General features: G+C 45.5%; 1 protein-coding gene across 1 annotated transcript in view; it reads right to left on the bottom strand.

Annotated features, from left to right (window-relative positions):
- Positions 1-26,443, bottom strand: part of LOC134350748 (solute carrier family 22 member 3-like) — a 50,841-nt gene that overhangs the window by 23,244 nt on the left and 1,154 nt on the right. Inside the window, exons 2-6 of the mRNA XM_063056385.1 lie at positions 25,643-25,746; positions 25,390-25,544; positions 7,588-7,756; positions 7,373-7,490; positions 1,375-1,481 (exon numbers count right to left, since the gene is read on the bottom strand). Of these exons, the coding sequence (XP_062912455.1) occupies positions 1,375-1,481; positions 7,373-7,490; positions 7,588-7,756; positions 25,390-25,544; positions 25,643-25,746 (653 nt within the window). The remainder of the gene's footprint in view (positions 1-1,374; positions 1,482-7,372; positions 7,491-7,587; positions 7,757-25,389; positions 25,545-25,642; positions 25,747-26,443) is intronic.

Genomic DNA, 26,443 nt, shown 5'->3' with positions numbered 1-26,443 from the left:
TCTGATTTGTGTGTACCAGTACTAGTTATTCTCTGAGCTTCACACGAGTAAGGAATTTTATTACACCCTGGTGTATATGACAATAAACTAATATAATCTTAATCTAACATACTTCAGCATTTTCCCTTCCACTAAAGTTAGGCTATCCAGTCTATAGATCCCTGTGTTTTCTCCTTTCCTTCTTTCTTAAATATTAGGTTTTATTTTCCACTTTCTCTTCTGTGGGAGCAGTTCTTGAATCCACGGGAAGTTTGGAAGTCAGTAATCGGTGTGTCTGTTATCACCAGAGCCAGCCCTTAGGGGGCAGGGCAGCAGGGTCTGCACCACATATCAGTCCCATTAATTTCCTGAATGCTAATGGTTTCCTGCTAATTTCATTCAGTTCCTCATTTATTCCAGATTCTGAGAGGTTTTGACACAAAATACTTACACAATTTCCCATCCATACTCAAGACCTTCTACATATGCGCAGTGGAGAGCATCCTAACCTGCTGCATCACCGCTTGGTACGGAAACTGCACTGTGGCGGACAGAAAGGATCTGCAATGGGCAGTCAAAGGTGCCCAACGCGTCACTGGCACCAGCCTACCCACCATCAAGGACGTATATTCAGAAAGGTGCCAGCAAGAGACCAGCAATGTCATAAAGGATCCTACCCACCCTGCTCATGGACTGGTTGTCCCACTCCCATCAGGAAGGGGGTTACACTGCATCCAAGCCAGGACCACCAGACTCAAAAACAGTTACTTTCTCCAGGAAGTAAGGCTGATCAATACGTCCCTCATTTAACCCACCCCAACCACCACTACTTTATTATTTCCTGTCAGAGTCACATTATGTGCAGACATTCCTGTGCCTAGCTTCACCTTAGGGACATACAAACAATATATGCATTTATAGTTAATATTTTTTTTTATTATTGGGTTCTTTATCTTATTGTGTTTTTTATTGTGCTGCATCAGATCCAGATTTTGTTCGCCTTTACACTTGTGTACTGGAAATGACATTAAACAATCTCGAATCTTAACCATCGCCTTTCCACCCCCAAATAAGCGATTGTACCTATTACATTCAACTGTAGTGGAGGTGTTTAGAAAACAAGAGGGCGTAGGTTAAAGGTGAGAGGAGGGAGTTTAAGCTGAGTGGTGGGATTTCTTACCTGAAGTTGTCGACATCTGGAACGTGCTGCCGGGGAGGAAGTGGAATCAGATGGAATCACTATGATGAACACTTACATTGGCCAGGCATGAAAGGATGTGGTCCCACGTGGGATTAGGGTAGATGAGCAAAAAGCTCCGTGTGGACACAATGGGTTGAAGGGCCTGCACACTCCGAGTTTCCCTCTGACTAACGGAACCCAGATTGTAAACCTACCAGGAGTACATTAAGATTAGTGCGTGTCTTCTCATCTGCGGTGTCCTAAACAAGTCCAGGAAGGAAGGATTCTTCACCTCTTCAGGGCTGTTCTCCCCCATCACCATCTGGAAGACACAGGTGAGTCATGTTTTCAGAAGAGAGATCCCACAAAATTCCATGCTTGCCCTCATGCTAAGGCAGCCAAACATGAGACCACATTCCCATTCCGACGTGTTGGTCCATGCCCTCCTCTACCATTACGATGAGTCAGGTTGGAGGAGCAATACCTCATACTCCATCTGAGTAGCCTCCAACCTGATGGCATGAACTTCGATTTTTTAACTTCCAGTAATTTTCCATTCCCCATTCTGCCTCCTATCTAACCCCTTCTCTTCTCCTCACTTGGCCATCACCTCCCCCTTGTTGCCCCTCCTCCTTACCTTTCTCCCATGGTCTACTCTACTCTTTTATCAGATCCCTTATTCCTCTGCCCTTTACCTCATCCATCGATCACCTCCCAGCTTCTCACCACTGCCCCAAACCCCACCTGACTCACCTTCTCCCTCAGCTGGTTTCACCTACCACCTGCCAGCTTGTACTCCACGCCCTCGCCCTTTCTCCCTATTCTGGTTTCTTTCCCGCTGCTTTCCCGATGTAGCCTGAAGCGTCAGCTGATTACTCCTCTCCACAGATGCTGCCTGACCTGCAGAGTTCTTCCAGCTTTTGGTGTGTGCGTTACTCTGCATTTTCAGCATCTGCAGAATCTCTCTTGGCTAAAAACATGAGATTGAGTCAACCTGGATGATGCTAAATCACAGCTTCTGGTTTGAATCAATAAAAAAGTTGTCTTTAGGAAAGATTAACACAGGTGCTGTAGTTTGATCTAGTTGATTCTTGTGTTCAACTTTGCTGTATGTCCACAGGGTTTCATGATGATCCCAGAGAGAAAGTGAACTTGGTCTCAATCAGGTATCCTGTCAGACCAGCTCCTCATTTCCTGATATATTTCTATGATGGTCCAAACCCCCTAAGAACAGCAGGGAGTTCTTGTTTATTCCTTCTCCAGATCTGAATGTCACTGACAAGGCAAAAGTTTGCTCTCCTTGTGAAGGTGGGAGTGAGCTGCATCCCAAGCCATCGCAGTGAAGGTGCTTGTGGAGTGGCTGGGCAGGAAGGCCCAGGATGTGGGGCATGTGACAAAGGAGGACTGTGGATGCAGGATAGCGTGTTGGTTGGAGGGGAGGTGTTTCAGAAACATTCAGATTCCTGGCCATCATTATTTCACAGGACCTCATGTGGGAGAATCATATCTCCTCCTCTAACAAAAAGGCTCAGCAGAGGATGTACTTGTTGGGACAGCTGGTAAATTTCCACCTTCCCCAGAACATCCTGGTGTAATTCTACACTGCCATCACAGGGAGCATCCTCACATCAGCCATTACTGTTAGAGGACTGAGCGGTATTCAAGGACTCATCAGTCTTCAATACGCCATAGTGGTCACAGACTTTATAAAAGCAGTTGTAGATGAGTGTCTTCCCACAAAATCATTCAGAGTCCTCCCCAACCAGAATCCCTGGATGAACCATGAGATTCGCAATCTGCTGAGGGCCAGATCAGAGACGACCAAAATAGAAGTGGTCCAGGTATGATCTCTGGAAAGCCATTTCACATGCAGAGAGGCAATTCCAGACCAAACCTGAACTACGGAAGGATATTCAACAGCTGCGACAGGACTTGAATCAAGCACCTCCTACAAAGTGAAACCGAGCAGCACAGGGGACCAGAAGGCTTCACTCCCAGATGAGCTCAATGCCTTTTATGCTCCCTTTGACCATCTGAACATGGAGGCACCTTCATGAACACCCACAGCTCCCTACAATCCTGTGACCTCAGTCTCTGAGGCCAGCCTGAAGCATCCTTCACAAGGGTGAGCCCACAGAAAGCATCCAGCCCAGACATGGTATCTGGTCAAGTACTAAAGATCTGTGCTGATCAGCTGCCTGGAGTGTTGACTAATATCTTTAACCTCTCGCTTTGGCAGTCTGATTTACCCTCCTGCTTCAAGCAGGCTTCAATTATACCAGTGCCTGAGAAGAACATGGTAACCTGCCTCAGTGACTATCGTCCAGTCACGCTTACATCCACTGTGATGAGGTGCTTTGAAAGGTTGGTGATGAAGCATATCAACTCTTGCCTGAGAAATGACTTGGATTTGCTTCAATTTGCCCACCGTCACAGAAGATGTCATTCCTTTGGCTCTTCTCTCAGCTCTGGAACATCTGGACAAAGAAGATGCCTACTTCATTGACTACAGCTCATCATTCAACACTACCACACCCTTGGAACTAATCAATAAGCTCCAAGACCTAGGTGCCAATGCCTCTTTGTGTAACTGGATCCTCGATTTCCTCACTTGCAGACCCAATTCAGTACAGATTGACAACAACATCTCCTCCACAATCATCATCGGCACTGGTGCACCGCAAGGCTGTGTGTGTACATAGCCCCCTGCTCTACTCACTTTGTACTTATGACATGAGACTAAGTCCAGCTCCAATGTCTGCTGACAACACCACTGTTGTTGGCCGAATCAAAGATGGTGGTGAATCGGTACATGGGAGGATCTGACTGAATGGCGACACAACAACAACTTCTCACTCAACATCAACAAAACCAAAGAGCTGATTATCAACTACAGCAGGAAGAAGCTGGAGATACATTGAGCTAGTCCTCATCAGGGGATCAGAGAAGGAGAGGGTCAGTCACTTTAGATTCATTGGTGTTAGCATCAGCAGAGGTGCACCACAAGCCTGTGTGTTTAGCCCCTGCTCTAATTACTTTATGACTGTGAGGCTAAGCACAACTCCAATGCCATATTTAAGTTCACTGATGATACCACTGTTGTGGGCCAAATCAAAGGTGGTGACAAATCAGCATGTAAGAGGGAGATTGAAAATCTGGCTGAGTGGTGCCACAACAACAACCTCTCACTCAATGTCAGCAAGACCAAGGAGCTGATTATTGACTTCAGGAGGAGGAAACCAGAGGTCTACTAGCCAGTTCTCACAGGGGAATCAAAGGTGGAGAAGGTCGGCAAGTTTAAGTTCCTCACTGTATCGTTTCAGAAGATCTGTCCTGGGTTCAGCATGTAAGAGCCTTTACAAAGACGGCACAACAGCACCTCTACTTTCTCAGAAGTTTGCATCCATTCAGCACGTCATCTAAAACTTCGACAAACCTCTATAGCTGCGTGGTGGAGAGTGTATTATCTGGCTGCATCACAGCTTGGTATGGAAGCATCAATGCCCTTGAACGGAAACGCCTACAAAAAGTAGTGGATACAGCCCAGTCCATCCCCAGAAAGTCCCTCCCCACCATTGAAGTACATCTACACAGAGCATTTTCGCGGGAAAGCAGCCTCCATCGTCAAGGACCCCCTCCACCTATGTCATGTCTCTTCTCACTGCTGGCTTAGGATCGTGGTACAGAAGCCTCAGGACCCACAACGCCGGCTTCAGGAACAATTATTACCCTACACCCATCAGGCTCTTGAACCAGAGAGGAGAACTTCATTCAATTTCACTTGCTCATCACTGAACGGAACAGAAGCCACGGACTCGCTTTCAAGGAGTCTTGATCTCTTCTCGATATTTATTGCTTAATTATTTATTACGTTTTTCCTTTTGTATTTGCACAGTTTGTTGTCTTTTTGCACAGTGGTTGTTGTCCATCTTGTTGTGTGCAGCCTCTCGTTGATTCTATTGTGTTTCTTCGTATTTACTGCGAACGCCCGCAGGAAAATAAATCTCTGGGCTGTACAGTATACAGTGACACATACACTACGTACTCGGATACTAAATTTACTTTTAACTTTGAACTTGGAACTTTGGCTTGATGCAGCATCCTCTCACACTACCCAACATCTACAGTGAACTGTTAGGTCAGCAGAAAAGGTGATTGGCTGCAGTTCACCATCACTGGAGGACTTTGTCAGTGACAAAGAAGTGGGCGGAAAAATCACTGCAGACACTTCCCACCCGCCGAACTAGCTTCCCTTCTGGAAAGTGTTCTGGGGCTATTAAAACAAAATTTTCATGCCACGTTAAAAGTTTCTTCCCAGACAGTTAATCTGATCAACGATTATAGTTAGACCCATTAACCCTTTCCATTAACTCAGTCACTGCACTGTAAACACTTTAAACCACTTTTTATAATGCTGTTTACATTGTGAATACATGCTGGGATTTATGTGTTTATCCACATATTATTCCACATTCTTCCTGTAATGAGGTGACCAGAACTGAACACCGTGTGGTCTAACTAGGGTTTCATAGAGCTGCAACATTACCTCGTGGCTCTTGAGCATAAGAACATAATAACTTGAGGTCAATCGCCCTGACCAATGAAGACCAACACACCATACACCTTCTCAACTTGTGCGGCAACTTTGAGTGAGCTACGTCCCATGAACCCCAAATTCCCTCCACACTGCCAAGAATCCTGTCATTAATTCTATATCCTGCCTTCAAATTCAACCTTCCAAAGTGAATCACTTCACTCTTTTCTGGGTTGAGCTCCATCTATCACCTCTGTGCCCTGTCAATGTCCCGTTGCAACCTATCTTCTACTCCTCTCCACGACCGCACCAACCTTTGTGTCATCTGCAAACTCACGAACCCACCTTTCCAATTCCACTTCGCCTGAAGACAGTCTCCCTTCCCTGGTAGCATCCTGCTAAATTCCTGCTGAACCCGGGTCTCCGTCCCCGAGGGTCAGTAGCTCTCCTGTGCTGCTTTGCTGTCCACCGTACCTCCTCCCCCACCACACCATATTATCAGGGGCAGAAAGATCAGTAATAAAGGCAGGCAGGGGTTCTGAGCAAGATGAATTATTGCCACACAGTCCAAAAGAGGCCACAGTAAGGACAAGTGCCAGGCTTGTCTGAATGTTAAAGGTCTCACTGATGGCTACCCCTTTACCCCATTCCAGTCGCACATTTTTGAAAGGTGGGAGCGTGAGCCTGCATCAGCCATGTAGGAATGAGGATTGTAACAACATTGCTAGCTTCAGTGAGCTGATAGCTGTGAGACTCACAATTACTTCCGGTGGGAGGGTCACCCTGTCATGTACTTGGAAAGGGATTGAGGATGGTGCGGCTAGTCGTTATGTCAATACTGCCACTGCCCAGTTTATGCTGCAGCAACACAAGAATTACCCTCAAAGTATTCAAGGTCAACAAATGTATGTTTGATAACGATGTAAAAAAATGGAGGCTTATGTAGGAGGGAAGGGTCAGGTTGATCTTAGATTATCCTAAAAGATTGACACGATAGCATGGATCGAAGAGCCTGTAATGTGATGTGATGTGATTTGTTCTGTGTTCCATGTTCTATGTATCCAAGTATATCATCATCACAGGAATTGTTAGTTGAAAAGCTATGATATTAATCTTTATTTGCATTTAATCCCATGTTACCTCACCAAGGATCAACTTTATTCACCATGTACATTTACACGTATTAGGAATTTTGCTGTGGTGTGTTGGTCAGGGCACAACATGGAACAAAAAAACAACATTCAACAATTATAAAGAACAAAGAGTTATATAAAAATAAAGTTAGAGGATAAAGTGTGGATTTGGAATAAAATGCGCACAAATACATAAATACCAGCATGTATTTACCATGTAAACAGCTTTATGAAAAATGGTTTAAAGGGCTTACAGTGACTGAGGTAATAAATAGAAAGGGTGGGGGTTAACTGGAATAGTTGATCTGATTAACTACATGGGGAAGAAACTTTTAAGATGATGTGAAGTTTTTGCTTTAATAGCCCTGTAGTGCTTTCTAGAAAGGAGCTTTGACAAAAGACAAAAAAATTCAAAATTCAAATTTGGCACATCCATGTGTTAAAAAGTTTGAACCAATGTTGTGTTCATGTTCTATGTACAATCAGTAGTGGAGGATTTAAGCTTCTACCATGGTTTTCCCGTGTTCCTTGCCTCAAATTAATTACCTCTTTGTAGATGATTGGGAGACACTTTCCATTCTGTTCTGCCATCACCTGGGCAACTTTCAATGCTTCCTTGGTTCTCTTGCAGGATAACAGCCACCGAGGAGACTCTGGGATTAGGCTAAAAGTGGAAAAGGTCAAGTCTGTAAAATCAATCAACACCACAGCCCTCGTGCATCATTCACTGACGGGGAAAGTTTGCAGTAAATTGATATTACCAGCAGTAAAGCAGCAAGACAAAGTTGGGAACAGTAATGGCCATTTGGATTCCTTTCCAGGATTTGATCATGTAGGCAAAACCAGGAAGTAACATTGCACCCAAGGAGAAAACTGCTTGGGTTACGACTATTGCAAATCTTCTGTACCTGTATCCAACGACTTCTGTGGCTGAAAATAAATAACAATATAATTTGCTTTAGAGATGATTATGGTTAATCAACGATATACACTCAGTAGCCACTTCATTAGGTACACCTGCACACCTGCTCATTAATGCAAATATCTAATCAGCCAATCATGCGGCAGCAACTCAATGCATAGAATCACACAGACATGGTCAAGAGGTTCAGTTGTTGTACAGACCAAACATTAGAATGGGGAAGAAATGTGATCTAAGTGACTTTAACTGTGAAATGACTATTGAAGAAGGGGTAGTTTGAGTATCTCAGAAACTGCTGATCTCCTGGGATTGTCACGCACACAGTGTCTAGGATTTTCAGAGAATGGGGCAAAAAACAAAAATTATCCAGTTCTGTGGATGAGAATGCCTTGTTGATGAAAGAGGTCAGAGGAGACTGGTTCAAGCTGACTGAAAGGTGACAGTAACTCAAATCACCATGTGTGATCATCTCTGAATGCACAGTACGTCAAACCTTGATGTGGATGGGCTACAGCAGCAGAAGACCACAAACAAACACTCAGTGGCCACTTGTTTAGGTACAGGAGGTAGCTAATAAAGTGGTCACTGAGTCTATTGTATATATGGTTAATTGTATTTGGCTATAACTAAATTTAAGATTTTGATTGGCAATAGATAACAATTTCACCTTAACCCTTAAGTACCTCTATCATTAAGTGATATCATTAAGGGGTGTAAAGTGAGCATAGAAGCAAAAAGTACTAAGGAGAAAAGTAAAAGTGGCAGGCCGACAAATCCAGAGCAAGCATTAAAAAGGGCCACTTTTCAACATAATTGTACAAGGGCTAAGAGAGTTGTAAAAGAGCGCCTGAAGGCTTTATGTGTCAATGCAAGGAGCATTCGTAATAAGGTGGATGAATTGAAAGTGCAGATTGTTATTAATGATTATGATATAGTTGGGATCACAGAGACATGGCTCCAGGGTGACCAGGGATGGGAGCTCAACGTTCAGGGATATTCAATATTCAGGAGGGATAGACATGAAGGAAGGGGAGGTGGGGTGGCGTTGCTGGTTAAAGAAGAGATTAACGCAATAGAAAGGAAGGACATAAGCCGGGAAGATGTGGAATCGATATGGGTAGTGCTGCGTAACACTAAGGGGCAGAAGACGCTGGTGGGAGTTGTGTACAGGCCACCTAACAGTAGTAGTGAGGTCGGAGATGGTATTAAACAGGAAATTAGAAATGTGTGCAATAAAGGAACAGCAGTTATAATGGGTGACTTCAATCTACATGTAGACTGGGTGAACCAAATTGGTAAAGGTGCTGAGGAAGAGGATTTCTTGGAATGTATGCGGGATGGTTTTTTGAACCAACATGTCGAGGAACCGACTAGAGAGCAGGCTATTCTGGACTGGGTTTTGAGCAATGAGGAAGGGTTAATTAGCGATCTTGTCGTGAGAGGCCCCTTGGGTAAGAGTGACCATAATATGGTGGAATTCTTCATTAAGATGGAGAGTGACATAGTTAATTCAGAAACAAAGGTTCTGAACTTAAAGAGGGGTAACTTTGAAGGTATGAGACGTGAATTAGCTAAGATAGACTGGCAAATGACACTTAAAGGATTGACGGTGGATATGCAATGGCAAACATTTATAGGTTGCATGGATGAACTACAACAGTTGTTCATCCCAGTTTGGCAAAAGAATAAATCAAGGAAGGTAGTGCACCCGTGGCTGACAAGAGAAATTAGGGATAGTATCAATTCCAAAGAAGTAGCATACAAATTAGCCAGAGAAAGTGGCTCACCTGAGGACTGGGAGAAATTCAGAGTTCAGCAGAGGAGGACAAAGGGCTTAATTAGGAAGGGGAAAAAAGATTATGAGAGAAAACTGGCAGAGAACATAAAAATGGACTGTAAAAGCTTTTATAGATTTGTAAAAAGGAAAAGACTGGTAAAGACAAGTGTAGGTCCCGTGCAGACAGAAACAGGTGAATTGATTATGGGGAGCAAGGACATGGCAGACCAATTGAATAATTACTTTGGTTCTGTCTTCACTAAGGAGGACATAAATAATCTTCCAGAAATAGTAAGGGACAGAGGGTTCAGTGAGATGGAGGAACTGAGTGAAATACATGTTAGTAGGGAAGTGGTGTTAGGTAAATTGAAGGGATTGAAGGCAGATAAATCCCCAGGGCCAGATGGTCTGCATCCTAGAGTGCTTAAGGAAGTAGCCCAAGAAATAGTGGATGCATTAGTGATAATTTTTCAAAACTCGTTAGATTCTGGACTAGTTCCTGAGGATTGGAGGGTGGCTAATGTAACCCCAATTTTTAAAAAAGGAGGGAGAGAGAAACCGGGGAATTATAGACCGGTTAGCCTAACGTCGGTGGTGGGGAAACTGCTGGAGTCAGTTATCAAGGATGTGATAACAGCACATTTGGAAAGCGGAGAAATGATCGGACAAAGTCAGCATGGATTTGTGAAAGGAAAATCATGTCTGACGAATCTCATAGAATTTTTTGAGGATGTAACTAGTAGAGTGGATAGGGGAGAACCAGTGGATGTGGTATATTTGGATTTTCAAAAGGCTTTTGACAAGGTCCCACACAGGAGATTAGTGTGCAAATTTAAAGCACACGGTATTGGGGGTAAGGTACTGGTGTGGGTGGAGAATTGGTTAGCAGACAGGAAGCAAAGAGTGGGAATAAACGGGACCTTTTCAGAATGGCAGGTGGTGACTAGTGGGGTACCGCAAGGCTCAGTGCTGGGACCCCAGTTGTTTACAATATATATTAATGACTTGGATGAGGGAATTAAATGCAGCATCTCCAAGTTTGCGGATGACACGAAGCTGGGCGGCAGTGTTAGCAGTGAGGAGGATGCTAAGAGGATGCAGGGTGACTTGGATAGGTTGGGTGAGTGGGCAAACTCATGGCAGATGCAATTTAATGTGGATAAATGTGAAGTTATCCACTTTGGTGGCAAAAATAGGAAAACAGATTATTATCTGAATGGTGGCCGATTAGGAAAAGGGGAGGTGCAACGAGACCTGGGTGTCATTATACACCAGTCATTGAAAGTGGCCATGCAGGTACAGCAGGCGGTGAAAAAGGCGAATGGTATGCTGGCATTTATAGCGAGAGGATTCGAGTACAGGAGCAGGGAGGTACTACTGCAGTTGTACAAGGCCTTGGTGAGACCACACCTGGAGTATTGTGTGCAGTTTTGGTCCCCTAATCTGAGGAAAGACATCTTTGCCATAGAGGGAGTACAAAGAAGGTTCACCAGATTGATTCCTGGGATGGCAGGACTTTCATATGAAGAAAGACTGGATGAACTGGGCTTGTACTCGTTGGAATTTAGAAGATTGAGGAGGGATCTGATTGAAACGTATAAGATCCTAAAGGGATTGGACAGGCTAGATGCAGGAAGATTGTTCCCGATGTTGGGGAAGTCCAGAACGAGGGGTCACAGTTTGAGGATAGAGGGGAAGCCTTTTAGGACCGAGATTAGGAAAAACTTCTTCACACAGAGAGTGGTGAATCTGTGGAATTCTCTGCCACAGCAAACTGTTGAGACCAGTTCATTGGCTATGTTTAAGAGGGAGTTAGATATGGCCCTTGTGGCTACAGGGGTCAGGGGGTATGGAGGGAAGGCTGGGTTGGGGTTCTGAGTTGGATGATCAGCCATGATCATAATAAATGGCGGTGCAGGCTCGAAGGGCCGAATGGCCTACTCCTGCACTTATTTTCTATGTTTCTATGTTTCTATTAATAATCATGTTTATTAAGAATGAGCACCCTAGAAATTGTAACAAAAACTTTTCGTATTTTAAATTTGGTTCTGTTATGAACATAACTTTCTGTCAAATGAACAAGATGAATTAAAGCGGGTGTGATTTATTGATATATTTAAACTTATATACTTTGACATTCGATTAAATGAAAATGTTATATATTGTGACTTGCCCACTTAAATTTGAAGATCTAAATCGTTGAAAGTGTAAATATTTAAAAATAAACTCTATAAGCTTGAATTCTGTTAACATCAATTAGTTGGATTTATAATGATGATACCATTCATCTTGTGGATAGAAGTTTCTGGTTCTCGGTTTCAGTATACTGGGATATTGTGCCGCCTTTAACGGTGGTCAGACAGAGGACTGAACTCAAATAGAACATACTGTCAAGTTACACAAATTCCACTGTTGTAGCAGATGATAAAACCCATGAATTCCAACATAGGATAATACTTGCCCAGTTTCCTCTGGACTTCTTCTAAGCTTGAGTCCATTCAAGACCTTGCTGTCCATACAGGGTCTACTCACCCATGCCATGGTGGGAGTTGAAGGGCATTATCTCATAATCCTTATTTTCTAATCTGTCCATCATGTAAACCCACCAGCACTCCTCCTTTACTACGACAATATTATCATGAACTTGGAGGAGCTGATAACACCCATCTTTGTTGGCTTATGTGGATGACATTTGGCAGGGCCAGGAGGTATCCTATTGGATGAAGTGACGGCAAAAACAGATGGTTGAAGTAACAAGTTTGAGATTAACTGGATGGAGACTGTCCCACTGACCTACGTGCCCTACATACCTCTGCAGGTCCGCAACCCACGTAATTAACCCTGGTCTCGTTCGCCTGCTGGAGAGGCTGTGTATCTGTGAGCTGTATTTCTCATTCATTCACTGAGTTCACCTTATGTGCAGGTGCTTTAGCTCTTTGGAGCATTTGTAAGGAAGGGGTTAAATTTGCCTTAGTACATTCTGAAATGTGTGACACAAAATAGAAGTTTGTAAGACAAAATAATGAGAGAGAGAGGGTGGGGGCGACAACAGAGAGAGAGAGAGAGAGAGAGAATGACAGCGAAGGAGGACAAGAGAGAGAGAAGGTGAGAGAAAGAGAAAGAGAGACAGAAATGGCCACTGGCACATCTGATTCCCACCAGCAGTGTATTGAAGTTCAAAGTAAATTCATTGTTAAAGAACATGTCTGTCACCACAGAGAAGAGAGGATCTGCAGATGCAGGATGAGGCCACCCTCAGAGTGGAGGAACAACATCTTATATTCCACCTGGGTAGCCTCCAACCTGATGGCATGGACATTTATCTCTCCATCCGATATTGCCTCACCCCCTCTCCTTCACCATTTTCCTCTCTCACCATCTCCTCACCTGCCCATCACCTCCCTCTGGTGCTCCTCCCTCTTCTCTTTCTTCCGTGGCCTTCTGTCCTCTCCCAGCAGATTCCCCCTTATCCAGCCCTTTATCTCTTTCACCAATCGACTTCCCGGCTCTTTACCTCAGCCCCTTCCCCTATCACCTTGTGGTTCTTCCTCCCCCACCTCCTTAGTCTGACTTCTCAACTTTTTCCAGTCCTGATGAAGGCTGTCAGTCTTCCATCAGCTGTTTTCTCTTTTCCATTGACACCGCTGAGCTGCTCCAGCATTTTCTGTGTGCTGCTTATATGTCACCATATCCTACCTTCAGATTCATTTTCTGCCTTGGCTAGATTATATTGTGTGGAGTGGCTTAGTGACTGATTACGAAGTATTAGTTTGTCTCCTTTGCTACTTTGTTTATCATTTTTCTTTCTTTTGGCAATTTATTCTTTATATAAATATATAAAATAATTTATTATTACTTTAACACATACACAATGCTTCCTTTGTTTGTGAATATCTCTCAGTAAAGGACAAGACAAGGATTTTAAAAATATTTTTGTTACAGCAATGCCATACCGCCCCTGGATTTGTGACTTCACATGCTGTCAGGTTAGTGCACTCGCCTTCATGATTAAATTGCATTGCTCATTGTGAAATGCATCAGGGATGAACTTCTTCATGAAGTCTCCCGTTTCTACTCTGTTGACCTGTTATCCCACAGATCAAGTGACCCAGGATCCCAGCCACATACCAGGAGACCAAGTGCCCGGCAGTGAATCTGCCCCTCCAGGCATTCCCTGCACTGCCATCACCAAGGCAAAGGCAAATGACACTCTCATCTCATCCTGGTGGAGACTTTAAAAATCCGTTGTGTTAAGCGGCTGAGAGTTGATATGGCTAAGAGATATAATTGCAGAAAGTGAATCGTCATTGCTAGTAATGGGTAGCTGAGGTTTTATGAGGCTTTGATCAGACTGCACGGAGTACTGTGAGCAGTGTAGGCCCGTTATCTAAAAGGGGATGAACTGGCATTGGAGAAGGTCTAGGAGTACACGAGAATGGTCCTGGGAATGAAAGGGTTAAAGTATGAAGAGCCTTTGATAGTTCTGGGTCTGTACTCACTGGAGCTTAGAAGAAGAAGGGGGGATCTCATTGAAACCTACCAAATATTGAAAGGCCTAGACAAAATGGGCGTGCAGAGGATCCTTCCAATAGTGAGGGTGTTTTGGACCAGAGGGCACAGCATCAGAATATGTATAGCCCTTTTGAACGGAGATGAGGAGAAATTTCATTTGTCGGAGGGTGGTGAATCTGTTGAATTCATTGTATAAACTGTTGTGGAGGCGGCCAAATTATTGAGTATATTTAAAGCGGGGATTGATAGGCTCTTGATTAATAAGGGTGTCAAAGGTTAAGGTGTTTGTCTAGTTATCTCAAGATCGCTAGTTCAAGCCTCGGCTGTGGCAGTGTGTTTGTGTCCTTGAGGAAGGCACTTAATCACACATTGCTCTAGTCTGTGTGAGGAGTGGCGCCCCACACAGACTTCCAATCTGCGCCTTGTAAGGCATGAAAATGCCTGACGCAGGCCTCTCATGGTCTGAGTTGACGTTCCCCCCCCCCAAAGGTTATGTGGAGAAGGCAGGGGAATGGGGTTGAGAGGGATAATAAATCAACCATGATAGAATGGCAGAGCAGATTCAATGGGCTGAATGGCCTAATTCTGCTTCTATGTCCTATGGTCTTGAAGAAAGCAGCTTTGTGACTAATTTGTCGGGAAATATACAAGTGAAAACCACACTAAAAACCTCAAGTAGGTTCAGGACCTCGTTGTCAAAGATGCAGCATGTACGCAGCATAATCTACAGAACTCAGCCGTAAGGTGCTAACTCAACCCAGCTGAGGTAATTCTAGGCAGTGACTGAGTGAAGTGATAAATGCAGAGACTTATTGTGGTGCTTTGTCGTAATCCCCAGCAGAGTACTGTCTCACAGAAACACAAACACCTCTCAAATAGTCACAGTCATAGTCATACTTTATTGATCCCGGAGGAAATTGGTTTTCATTACCGTAGCACCATAAATAATAAATAGTACTAGAACCATAAATAGTTAAATAGGAATATGTAAATTATGCCAGTAAATTATGAAATAAGTTCAGGACCAGCCTATTGGCTCAGGTGTCTGACCCTCCAGGGGAGGAGTTGTAAAGTTTGATGGCCACAGGCAGGAATGACTTCCTATGACGCTCTGTGCTGCATCTCGGAGGAATGAGTCTCTGGCTGAATGTACTCCTGTGCCCAATCAGTCCATTATGTAGTGGATGGGAGACATTGACCAAGATGGCATGCAACTTAGACAGCACCCTCTTTTCAGACACCACCGTGAGAGAGTCCAGTTCCATCCCCACAACATCACTGGCCTTATGGATGAGTTTGTTGATTCTGTTGGTGTCTGCTACCCTCAGCCTGCTGCCCCATCACACAACAGCAAACATGATAGCACTGGCCACCACAGACTCGTAGAACATCCTCAGCATCGTCCGGCAGATGTTAAAGGACCTCAGTCTCCTCAGGAAATAGAGGCGGCTCTGACCCTTCTTGTAGACAGCCTCAGTGTTCTTTGGCCAGTCCAGTTTATTGTCAAATCGTATCCCCAGTATTTGTAATCCTCCATCATGTCCACACTGACCCCCTGGATGGAAACAGGGGTCACCGGTACCTAAGCTGTCCTCAGGTCTACCACCAGCTCCTTAGTCTTTTTCACATTAAGCTGCAGATAATTCTGCTCACACCATGTGACAAAGTTTCCTACCGTAGCCCTGTACTCAGCCTCATCTCCCTTGCTGATGCATCCAACTATGGCAGAGTCATCAGAAAACTTCTGAAGATGACAAGACTCTGTGCAGTAGCTGAAGTCCGAGGTGTAAATGGTGAAGAGAAAGGGAGACAAGACAGTCCCCTGTGGAACCCCAGTGCTGCTGATCACTCTGTTGGACACACAGTGTTGCAAGCACACGTACTGTGGTCTGCCAGTCAGGTAATCAAGAATCCATGATACCAGGGAAGCATCCACCTGCATCGCTGTCAGCTTCTCCCCCAGCAGAGCAGGGAGGATGGTGTTGAACGCACTGGAGAAGTCAAAAAACATGACCCTCACAGTGCTCGCTGGCTTGTCAATTGGGCGTAGACACGGTTCAGCAGGTAGACGATGGCATCCTCAACTCCTAGTCGGGGCTGTTAGGTGAACTGGTGGGGATCTAAGTGTGGCCTGACCATAGGCTGGAGCAGCTCCAGAACAAGTCTCTCCAGGGTCTTCATGATGTGGGAGGTCAATGCCACCAGTCTGTAGTCATTGAGGCTGCTGGGGCGCGGCGTCTTCGGCACAGGGACAAGGCAGGATGTCTTCCACAGTACAGGAGCCCTCCGGAGCCTCAGGCTCAGGTTGAATACATGGCGAAGTACTCCACATAGCTGAGGGCACAGGCTTTGAGCACCCTGGTACTGACACCATCCGGTCCTGCAGCCTTGCTTGGGTTGAGACGTTTCAGCTGTCTTCTCACCTGTTCAGCTGTGAAGCCCACCATGGTGGTTTCGTGTGGGGAAGGGGTATAGTCATGAGAGCAGGGTGGGGGACTGTGAGGAGGGGAGAGTGGAATATGTGTTGGTTGGGGGCCGACAACAGATGACTCATGTGGGGGATGGGCAGGGGCCACAATGTCACATCTGTTAAAGAACAGGTTAAGTTCGTTGGCCCTGTCCACACTGCCTTCAGCTCCTCTGTTGCTAGTTTGCCGGAACCCAGTGATGGTCCTCATCCCCTTCCAGACCTCTCTCATGTTGTTCTGCTGGAGTTTCCACTCAAGCTTCCTCCTGTACCTGTCTTTAGCCTCCCTGATCCTGGCTTTCAGGTCCCTCTGTATTGCCCTCAGCTCCTCCCTGTTTCCATCTCTAAACACCCTCTTTTTAGCAATCAGGATGTCCTTAATGTCCTTTGTTACCCATGGCTTCTTATTTGAATAACAAAGGACAGTTCTTGTCAGAACATTGCAGTCCACACAGAAGTTGATGTAATCAGTGATGCACTCTGTGAGCCCATCAATATCCTCTCCATGTGGCTCACAGAGTGCCTGCCAGTCTGTCACCTCAAAACAACCCTGGAGCCTCCTCCGACCATTTTCTCACTGTCCTCGAGGTTGCAGGTTTACTCTTCACCAGAGGCACGTAGCAGGGTTTTAGATGCTTCAGGTTGTGATCTGACCTTCCCAGTGGGGGGAGGGGAGAGGAGCTGTATGCATCCTTAATGTTAGCATACATCAAATCCAGAGTCCTCTCCCCTCTGGTTGTACAGCTCACATACTGCGTGAAGTTGGGCAGTGTTCTAGCCATGGTAACCTGGTTGAAGTCACCTGAGATGGTAATGAGGGCACTTGGGTGCTGGGTTTGTAATCTGGCTATGACGGTGTAAATGATGTTACACGCCGACGTCGGGTTGGCAGAGGGAAGGATGTACACAACAACCACAATTGCATGCGAGATTACCCTTGGCAAATAATGTGGCCAGAGTCCAACAGCAAAAAGTTCAATATCCGGGCTACAGACACGTTCCTTGATCGTAATATGCCCAGGATTGCACCATCTGTTATTTACCAGAACCGCCAGCCCCTTTACACTTACCGCTCTCGGTGCAATTCCGGTCAGCTCGCACGTCTGGAAGCCCTCCATGGAAACGCTCCACTGCGTGGGCACCTCTCTTCTCAAGTCCCCTACACAACCTTCTGCAAATGGCTCCAAGCTGCTGACTGGCACCCTGAGACATCCAGAATTTGACTGGTGTCCTTTCCCCACATTTGAGACATCCCCGAAATTCACTCCTAAGACTTCTTAAGATTATTTTTATTTGTCACATGTGCATCGAAACACATCACTTAAGTCAATGACTAACGCACTCGGGACTTGCTGGGGGCAGCCTGCAAGTGTCACCAGCTCCCCACACTAAAAAAGCTTGCCCATGACTGCTAACACTACCCGTAGGTCTTTGGAATGTGGGAGGAAACCAGAGCACCTGGAGGAGACCAACGTGGTCATGGGGAGAACGTGCAAATGTCCTTACAGACATGGAAGGGAATCTCATTACAGACTGGGAATGGAAACCCAGTCTTACATCTGGCACGGTATAGTGCTACGCTACTATTACCCTTTTGTTAACCCAGAATCTGAGAAGAACCCTTTCTCCTCACTTCATATTCACCACATGCCTCGGTTAGTCGATGACTCCATACACTTGTGATCAATGCTCCCTCCGAGGTGAGCGTGTGTGTGTGTGTGTGTGTGCACGCACACATCTTTTGCTACTAACGCATGAAGGGATTTAAGCTGTGCACAAAACGTTGGCACGTTAAGTATATCTCACGATCGTACACAATCACATTTCCTTTTCCGGTTTCTGATGCGGACAGTGTTGACAACATGGAGTTTGTGATGATCTGTCTGCAGGTCTTAGAGCTGGTTTATTTATGCTGTTTTTTATTGAAGAAATTATTCAGTGTGCACACGTTGTTGTCATTGGGCAAAAGGTTTGACAGCACAAGATTTTTGTGCACACTGGTCATTACAATTTAGAGGGAACATTGGTTGTGATCTAAACTGCCTCTCTCCCTCGCCATCTACCCACCTCCCCCACCAAAGCAAGACAGCATTGGAGAAAGAAATTAATAATTTATAACAGTTTCCTGATGTTGGAATCAGCGCATTTTTAACCTTTTGCTCTGTTTAACTAGCAACCAATGTTACAATTAGCTTGACAATCAGTGAAGCATTTTGTTTTGCCATTCTATCCCACAATTAACCTGGGAAGCCCAGTAATGATTGTTGCTAGAAACTTTCTATTTATTCGTGGGAACACTTGACAAGTGATCCTTGAGCATAATCAATGCCACTTGGACATCCTTTTGCAAAATGCTAAACAACATGGCTAAAGAATAACCAGATATTTAACACAGTGAGTCGCAAGCAAATTGAAGAAATCAGACCAGTTTATACTGGAAAAATACAAGATTGAACCATTCCAGTTTTAAGCTGAGAGCAGAATTGATTATATGAGCGACTGATGCTTGATCCAAAGGCTGTATAGCTGACAGATGGGGTGTACGGGGTACTGAGGGAGGGGGAGAACCTCTGGTCAAGGGGCTTGTTGTGCCCATTCTGGGGCAGCTCACTCACCTTTGGTCCCCACTGGTCACTCAGCTCTCACCTGTGGCTCCAGGTAACTGTTTCCACATGACAGCGGCCGCATGGGGAACACCGCTTCGACAGGAGGGCTATGCTGGTTGAGGGTAGCTGGTGGGCCTTATGTACACCAGTAATACAGGGGCCTAGCAAGTGAAGCCGTCTCTGGCAGACTGGGAGGATGAGATCAACAGTGAGATTCGACAGTCAAGAAGGAGGCTCTGCAGCACTCCATGAAAAGCGAAGGGCATGACAAGGAACAGAAGAGGTCATGATTATTCACTGCAACCGAGGACGACCCCTGTTGTGATAACTGCTTGTACAACTAGACCTGGTTATCCGAGGTTGAGATAGTGGGACTGCCCCAATGCAATTGCTTTTCCACTGTAGAAACCCCCATAAAACAGACAGCCAATCAATCATAGGCAAGGTGGTAGACAGCCAATCAAGCATAGGCAGAGTGGTGCAGACAACCAATCAATCATAAGTAGAGTGTTGCAGACAACCAATCAATCACAGGCAGAGTGGTGCAGACAACCAATCAATCACAGGCAGAGTGGTGCAGACAGCCAATCAATCATTGGTAGGGTGGAACATCAGGTAGTGCTGATACCTCACAACTCCATCTAGCCAGGTTCCATTCTGACATCTGGAGCTGTCAGTGTGGAGTTTGCAAGTTCTCCCCGTGAGTGTGTGGGTTTCCTCTGGGTGCTCTGGTTTCTCGCCCACATGCCAAAGGCAGGTAGGTTAATTGAGCAAAGTAACTTGTCTCTAGCATGTGGGTGAGTGGTAGAATCTGGGGGCTGGGAGTTGGAGAGAATGTGGGGGTGGGGAGAATATAACGGCTTTAAAGGGTGGATTAGTGTAAATGTGTTGGTGATCAGTGTGGGCTTAGTGAGCCAAAGCACCTCTGTCTGTACTGGAGGAGCCTATGACTCTAAAACTATAGAATGAAGGACAAAAAGCAGGTATCTTCAGACGGCAAGACGTGCAGTGAATTTGGTTGAATTGCTGTATTATAATTGCACTAAATCCAGGATCAATGAAAAGGGAAGAGAATGAAAAAAGAATTAAACCAACAAGTTCATTTTCTGGAACAAGACGTGGAGAGCATTAAAGGCCAGGAAGCAGAATGACTTTACCACCAACCCCCAACAAAGTGGAATTACTGACATAAACACGAGAGGTTCTGCAGATGCTGGAAATCCAGAGCAACACACGCAATCGGGATTGCTGATATGTGGAATCAAGCCGAGAAAGTTAGGAACCAGGAAGTTATGAAGTGCTCAGATTTGTCATCCGGAAGGTTTCTGATCAATTCCCCCGTCTTGCGTATGCTTGCTTGCTGCAGCTTGGCTCTTCGAAGGAGATTATCACATCCACAGCCAGTTTTTTTCTGATGGTCATGAAAAGAATTTTGAATTTGGGTCACATCAGAATCAGACTTATTATCACTAACATGTGTCTTGAAATGTGCATCAGCAGTGCAGAGCAAAACATACAATATACTATAAATTACAAGAAGAAATATACAGAATATATATACACTGTAAGTAGCACAAAGAGAGCAAGATAGTCAGGTTTTGTTTGTGGGCATGTCCTGGGTGGTGGGGGTCCTTAATGATGAATGCCGTCTTCCTGAGGCATCGCCTATTGAAGATGTTCTTGACAGTTGGGTGGCTAGCGCCCATGATGCAGCCAGCTGAGTTTACCATCCTCGCCACTTTTGTTCCCAGGACACAGCTTTCAATTCCAGGACATCAAAGGAGGCTTCCTTCTTCAAAGAATGAGCGGTTTCCTTCCTCCAGCATTGAGGCTGCCCTCACTCACATCTCCTCCACTTCCCAACCATCCGCTCTTGCCCTATCTTCCCACCACCTTAGCAGTGACAGAATTCCTCCTGTCCTTACCTACCACCCCACGAGGTTCCTCATCCAACACATCATCCTCCGCTACCTCCACCATCTCCAAAGGGATCCTACCACCCAACATATCTTTACCTCCCCCCACCCACTGTCTGCAAAGATTGCTCCACCCCGTGATTCCCTTGTCCATTTGTCCCTCCCCACTAATCTCCCTCCCAACACTTATCCGTGCAAATTACATCAGCCCCTTCACCTCGTCCCTAACTTCACTCAGGACCCCAAACAATCCTTCCAGGTGAGGCAACACTTCACTTGTGAGTCTGCTGGGGTCGTCCATTGTGTTCAGTGCTCCCAACGTGGCCTCCTCTACATTGGTGAGACCCGTTGTAAATTGGGAGACAGCTTCATCAAGCACCTCCACTCCATCTGCCAAAAAGTGGAACTTTTCATTGGCCAAGCATTTTAATTCCCATCCCCATTCCCGTTCTGACATGTCGGTCCATAGTCTCCTCGTGTTCCAAGATAAGGCCACCCTCAGGGTGGAGGAGGTCTGGGTAGCCTCCAGCCTGATGGCATAAACATTGACTTCTCCTTCTGATAAAATAAGTTTTCCCTCCCCCTCCCCTCTTCTTCTATTCCCCACCCTGGCCCCTTACCTCTTCTCAGCTGCCTATCCCCTCCTCCTTCCTTTTCTCCTATTGTCCACTCTCCTCTCCTGTCAGATTCCTTCTTCTCCAGCCCTTTACCTTCCCTTCCCATCTGGTTTCACCCATCATCTTTGAGCTATCCTCCTTCCCTTCCTTTTATTCCTTTTTTTATTCCGGCACCTTCCATCTTCCTTTCTAGTCCTGAAGATGGGTCTCGGCCCGAAACATCGACTGTTTATTCATGTCTAGAGCTGCTGCCTGACCTACTGAGCTCCCCTAGTGTTTTGTTTGTGTTGCTTTGGAATTCCAGCATCCACAGACTTTCTCCTGTTTACATCCCTCTGCAGCGTTTTCCAATCCTGTCCAGTGGCCCCTCCGTACCAAATGGTAATGTGACCAGCTAGAATGTTCTCCACAGTACATCTGTAGAAATTTGATAGAGTCCTTAGTGACATAACAAACCTCCCCAAACTCCTAATGAAATTTAGCCATTGTGGTGCCCTCTTTGTAATTGCATCAATATGTTGGGCCCGGGATAGATCTGTAGAGATGTTGACGCCTCCTGTTGCAACATCACATTGGCACAAAGGGGTTATCAGGCTGGTGTGTTATCCTGGCGTTCCGGGAACATCATTCCTGAATCCATGCCGATTGTTGCTCTGCCTGAATATCAGTCTCCCAGTGGAATTTGCTTAAGCTGGTGGAGGGGGAAGGAGATTGTCCAACTTCTGCTGTCTCTGACATTGTCCCCAGTGCTGAATGTGCTGGATCCTGGGATCCCAAAGCCAATCACCAAAAGCTGATCATGTATATAATAATCTCCTTCAGACAGTAAGCCAACTCCAGAAGAAAGAACAATTGATTATCCGAAGCCTTCCAGGTGACAATATTTAGTGTTGCTATGGCAATAATTACAGGAGCTACAAAGCGTGAAGCACCACTATTATAAGCAGCTGTATGAAGATGACTCAGTCAGATTCGGATTTCAAATTAATTTATTTATCATGCGTACATCCAAATAGACAGCAAATTGTGTCATTTGCGTTAACGACCAGCACAGCCTAAAGATGTGCTGGGGGGCAGCCGGCAAGTACCACCGCCAGGCCACCGTAGTCTGCTCACAATGTTCAGCAGAAGCTCACAGAACACCACAAAACAGAATCTAACAAGAAACAAAACAACAACAGCAAAAACAAGCCCCTTTCCTCATCCTCCACAAACCCACCCCCTGAGTCCTCCAACCCCAGCACAGGCCAGCCGCTGGCTCCCCAGCGGACTCAGACAACAGCCCTCTGGCTTCTCCAGTGGACTTCAGACCTTGACTTCCAGATTTCTGACTGACCTTCGGTATCAGCCCCAGGACTAGCTGATTACAGGACCACGAATTCCTGGCCTTAAGCTCTGGTCTTGCTGACTCATGTATCAGGGAGAGGGGAAGGGATGTCTGAAGTTATGTGTACTGGCTCTCATGCTCCCTGCTCACATGGACATCCGTTCTTGAGACTACTGACCTGGGGGTCTCGCTCGCTGACCCAGTGGGCCTCCAGCCATTGCCTTCACTGATTCTCGTCCACAGTGCTTGCCAGCCCGACATCTGTGAACCTTCCATTGCATGTCCACTTCTCTGGCCTTCGAGCATGGAGTGGAGGCCTAGACTCTGGATGTCCTTTGCCCCATGTCCATATCACTAGGCTTCAAATGCAGAGCGCACAGCGGAGGCCTAACTCCTCCACATCCCTATCCCTAAACCCTAATCTGACCTCTAACTCCCCCACATTCTTGTCCCTAAATCCTCGCCTGACCCCTAACTCCTCTTTCTGTCTTCAAAACCATCCCTATGAAATTAAGATAACAACTAATTCTGAGCCACAACCTTGCCAGAGACCTAGCTTGCCATGGGTGCTACTGATATCCATTTAGTCATTGGGGTAAAAGTGAATGAAGATCCAATATATTCACGAGAGATCCTGCAGATGCTGGAGGAACTCAGCAGGTCAGGCAGCATCTATGGAGAGGAATGAACAGTCATCGTTCATCAGGACTAATGACACCTATCATCACTCTCTAGGTCATGCCCTCTCCTCGATGCTACTAACAGGCAAAGGGTACAGAAGCTAAAATCCCACACCACCAGGTTCAGGAATTGCTCCTTTCCTGCAACCACCAGCTACTTGAACTAATCTGCACAACCCTAACCACCTCAGCAATGAAAGTCTACAAGCACCCCTTACACCAGCATGAACTTGCTTTCTCTTCCACTAAGGGCTTGTAACTGAGCAGTCTCTCATTGTCTTTTTCTCAGCGTGTTATGATGCACATTCAGTGTATTGTCTGTACCAACATGCCTGGCGCTGGTGCAAGCAAGCTTTTCATAGCATCAATCACCTCACCATAGCTGTGCACGTCACAATAAGCTCAATTTGTCTTTTTAGCAAAGTTATAAAATAGTGCACACAGAAAAGCAAAACGCATTGCTATATTCTTCAGATGGCTCATTATTGATTTATCAATATTGAAATGGTAACTCAAGTATAGGACAAGGTAACTGAGACCTGAGCCTGCCTGATGATATCCCAAATGCTTGAGTCATGACAAAGACAAGATAATAACCAATTTCATGCCAGGTAATTGCTACCTCATCGTCGCATCATTGTGTTTTTACCCTGTCTAGGTTGTAACTCGATCAATGTACCCGATTAGGAAAATGAATGACCAATATGTTGATCAGCAGGAGGGAGACTGAAAATCTGCTGGAACGGAGCCACAACAACAACCTCTCACTCAACGTTCACAAAACCAAAAAGCTGATTATCAACGTCAGGAAGAGGAAAGCAGAGGTCCATGAGCCAGTCCTCATCAGGGGATCAGAGGTCAGTAATGTTCAATTCCCCAGCATTATCATTTCCGAGATTCTGTCCTGGGGCTGGGATGCCAGTGCCATCACAAAGAAGGCACAGCAGCCTTAGAAGTTGACTTAGAGGACATCTGACTTCGAAGTTTGTGTAGGTTTGGCTTGCCATGCAAAGCCTGGGCAAACATCTATAGATGCATGCTGAAGAGTATATTGACTGGTAGGAGGACAGCCTGGTGTGGAAACATCAATGCTCAGGAATGGAAAAGCCTACAAAACGTAGTGGATACAGCCCAGTCCATCACAGGAAAAGCCCTCCCCACCAATGAGCACATCTTCAACGAGCGCAGAAGCAGGAGAGCAGCGTCCATCGTCAAGAACGCCCACCATTCAGGCCACACTCTCTTCTCACTGCTCTCACCAGGAAGGAGGTACAAGAGCCTTAGGTCCCACAGCACCAGGTTCAGGAACAGTTATTACCCCTCAATCATCAGGCTCCTAAACCAGCTTGAATAACTTTACTCACCTCAACTCTGAACTGATTCTAAACAGATGGACTCCCTCTCAAAGACTCTACAACTCATGTTCTCAATATTATTAGTTTGTTTATTTTGCACATTGGTTGTTTGTCAGTGTTTGTGTGTCATTTTCCGTTGATTCTATTGTGGTTTGTGTGTTGTTTTCCATTGATCCTATTCTTTGATCTACTGGAATGCCTGCAAGAAAATGAATCTTAGGGTAGTATATGGTGACATATGTGAACTTTGTTGATTGAAGGCTGTTGTCTTTGTGAATCAGTGAGAATGTTCAGCTTAGCTTTAAGATTGCATTTTGTCACAAACACCGGTGATCTCTTTGACAGCATTCACTTTAGTCAATTGCACTCAGCTCTGAGGCTTACCCATGACGGCAATGATGAGAGATATCCCCCTTCCAAACAAGCCTTGAAGGAGTCGGAAAACCACAAACATCGGGTAAACGGGCGCAACGGTGACCAAGATCCCGGCGACTCCTGTCCCACCCAGGCAGGTCAGTAAACAGAGCTTGCGACCAAACCTTGAAACAGAAGCATTTGTTTTGCTTAGTTAAGGAAGGGGTCGGGGGTGTGGGGGCGGGGGCGACAAATGAATGCTCAGATTGCAGGTGCCACATACCTATCCGCAGCATAGCCCGTGATTAGTACTCCAAGGAAAAAGCCGACTTGAATGCAGCCTTGGGACATGCCCACCTTCCAGGCATCATTGCATACGAGCTCATACTTTGCAGGAGGCAAGCAGAGGGAAGTAAAACCATTGTTCAGCGTTTAGAAGGATTTTGAATGTTATCACAAGCATTAACTGCTATAAATAGAGTATGGAAAATTCTAGAAATTTCGCAGGGCATTGTGAATAGAAGAAAAGTGAATAAGTGACACTCTAATAAAGTTCAAAGTTCAAAGAAAATTTATTATCAACGTACGTATAAGTCACCGTGTACTACCCTGGGATTCTTTTACACACAGAAAAGCAGAAGTGGTGGACCCAGCCAGATCCATCATGGGTACAGCTCCCCCTACCAAAGGACCTCTACAAGACGCAACATCTAGGGAAGATAGTGTCCATCATCTGAGACCCCCACCAACCAGGGCATGCCCTCTTCTCATCGCTAACATCAGGCAGAGGGTTCAGGAGCCTGAAGACCCACTTCTCAGTGACTTCTTCCCCATTGCCAACAGGATACTGAACCCACCTGAAAAACCTTAACACCACCTCGGACTACTTCACTCTCTCTCTCTCTCTCTCTCTCTCTCTCTCTCTCTCTCTCTCTCTCTCTCTCTCTCTCTCTCTCTCAATCTTGCATTGGTGTTGCTTTGTTAACATGCAAATTATTTATAATTTATGCTAATCTGAGTTTATATTAACATGTTTGTACTCATCAAAAAGCTAATGTTTATGGAATTGATTGTCTGTATGCCT

Source organism: Mobula hypostoma, chromosome 8, assembly GCF_963921235.1.
Source record: "Mobula hypostoma chromosome 8, sMobHyp1.1, whole genome shotgun sequence".
NCBI lineage: Eukaryota > Metazoa > Chordata > Chondrichthyes > Myliobatiformes > Myliobatidae > Mobula > Mobula hypostoma.
Note: the sequence above shows the minus strand (reverse complement) of the source record. Positions and strands in the feature narration are given on the sequence as shown.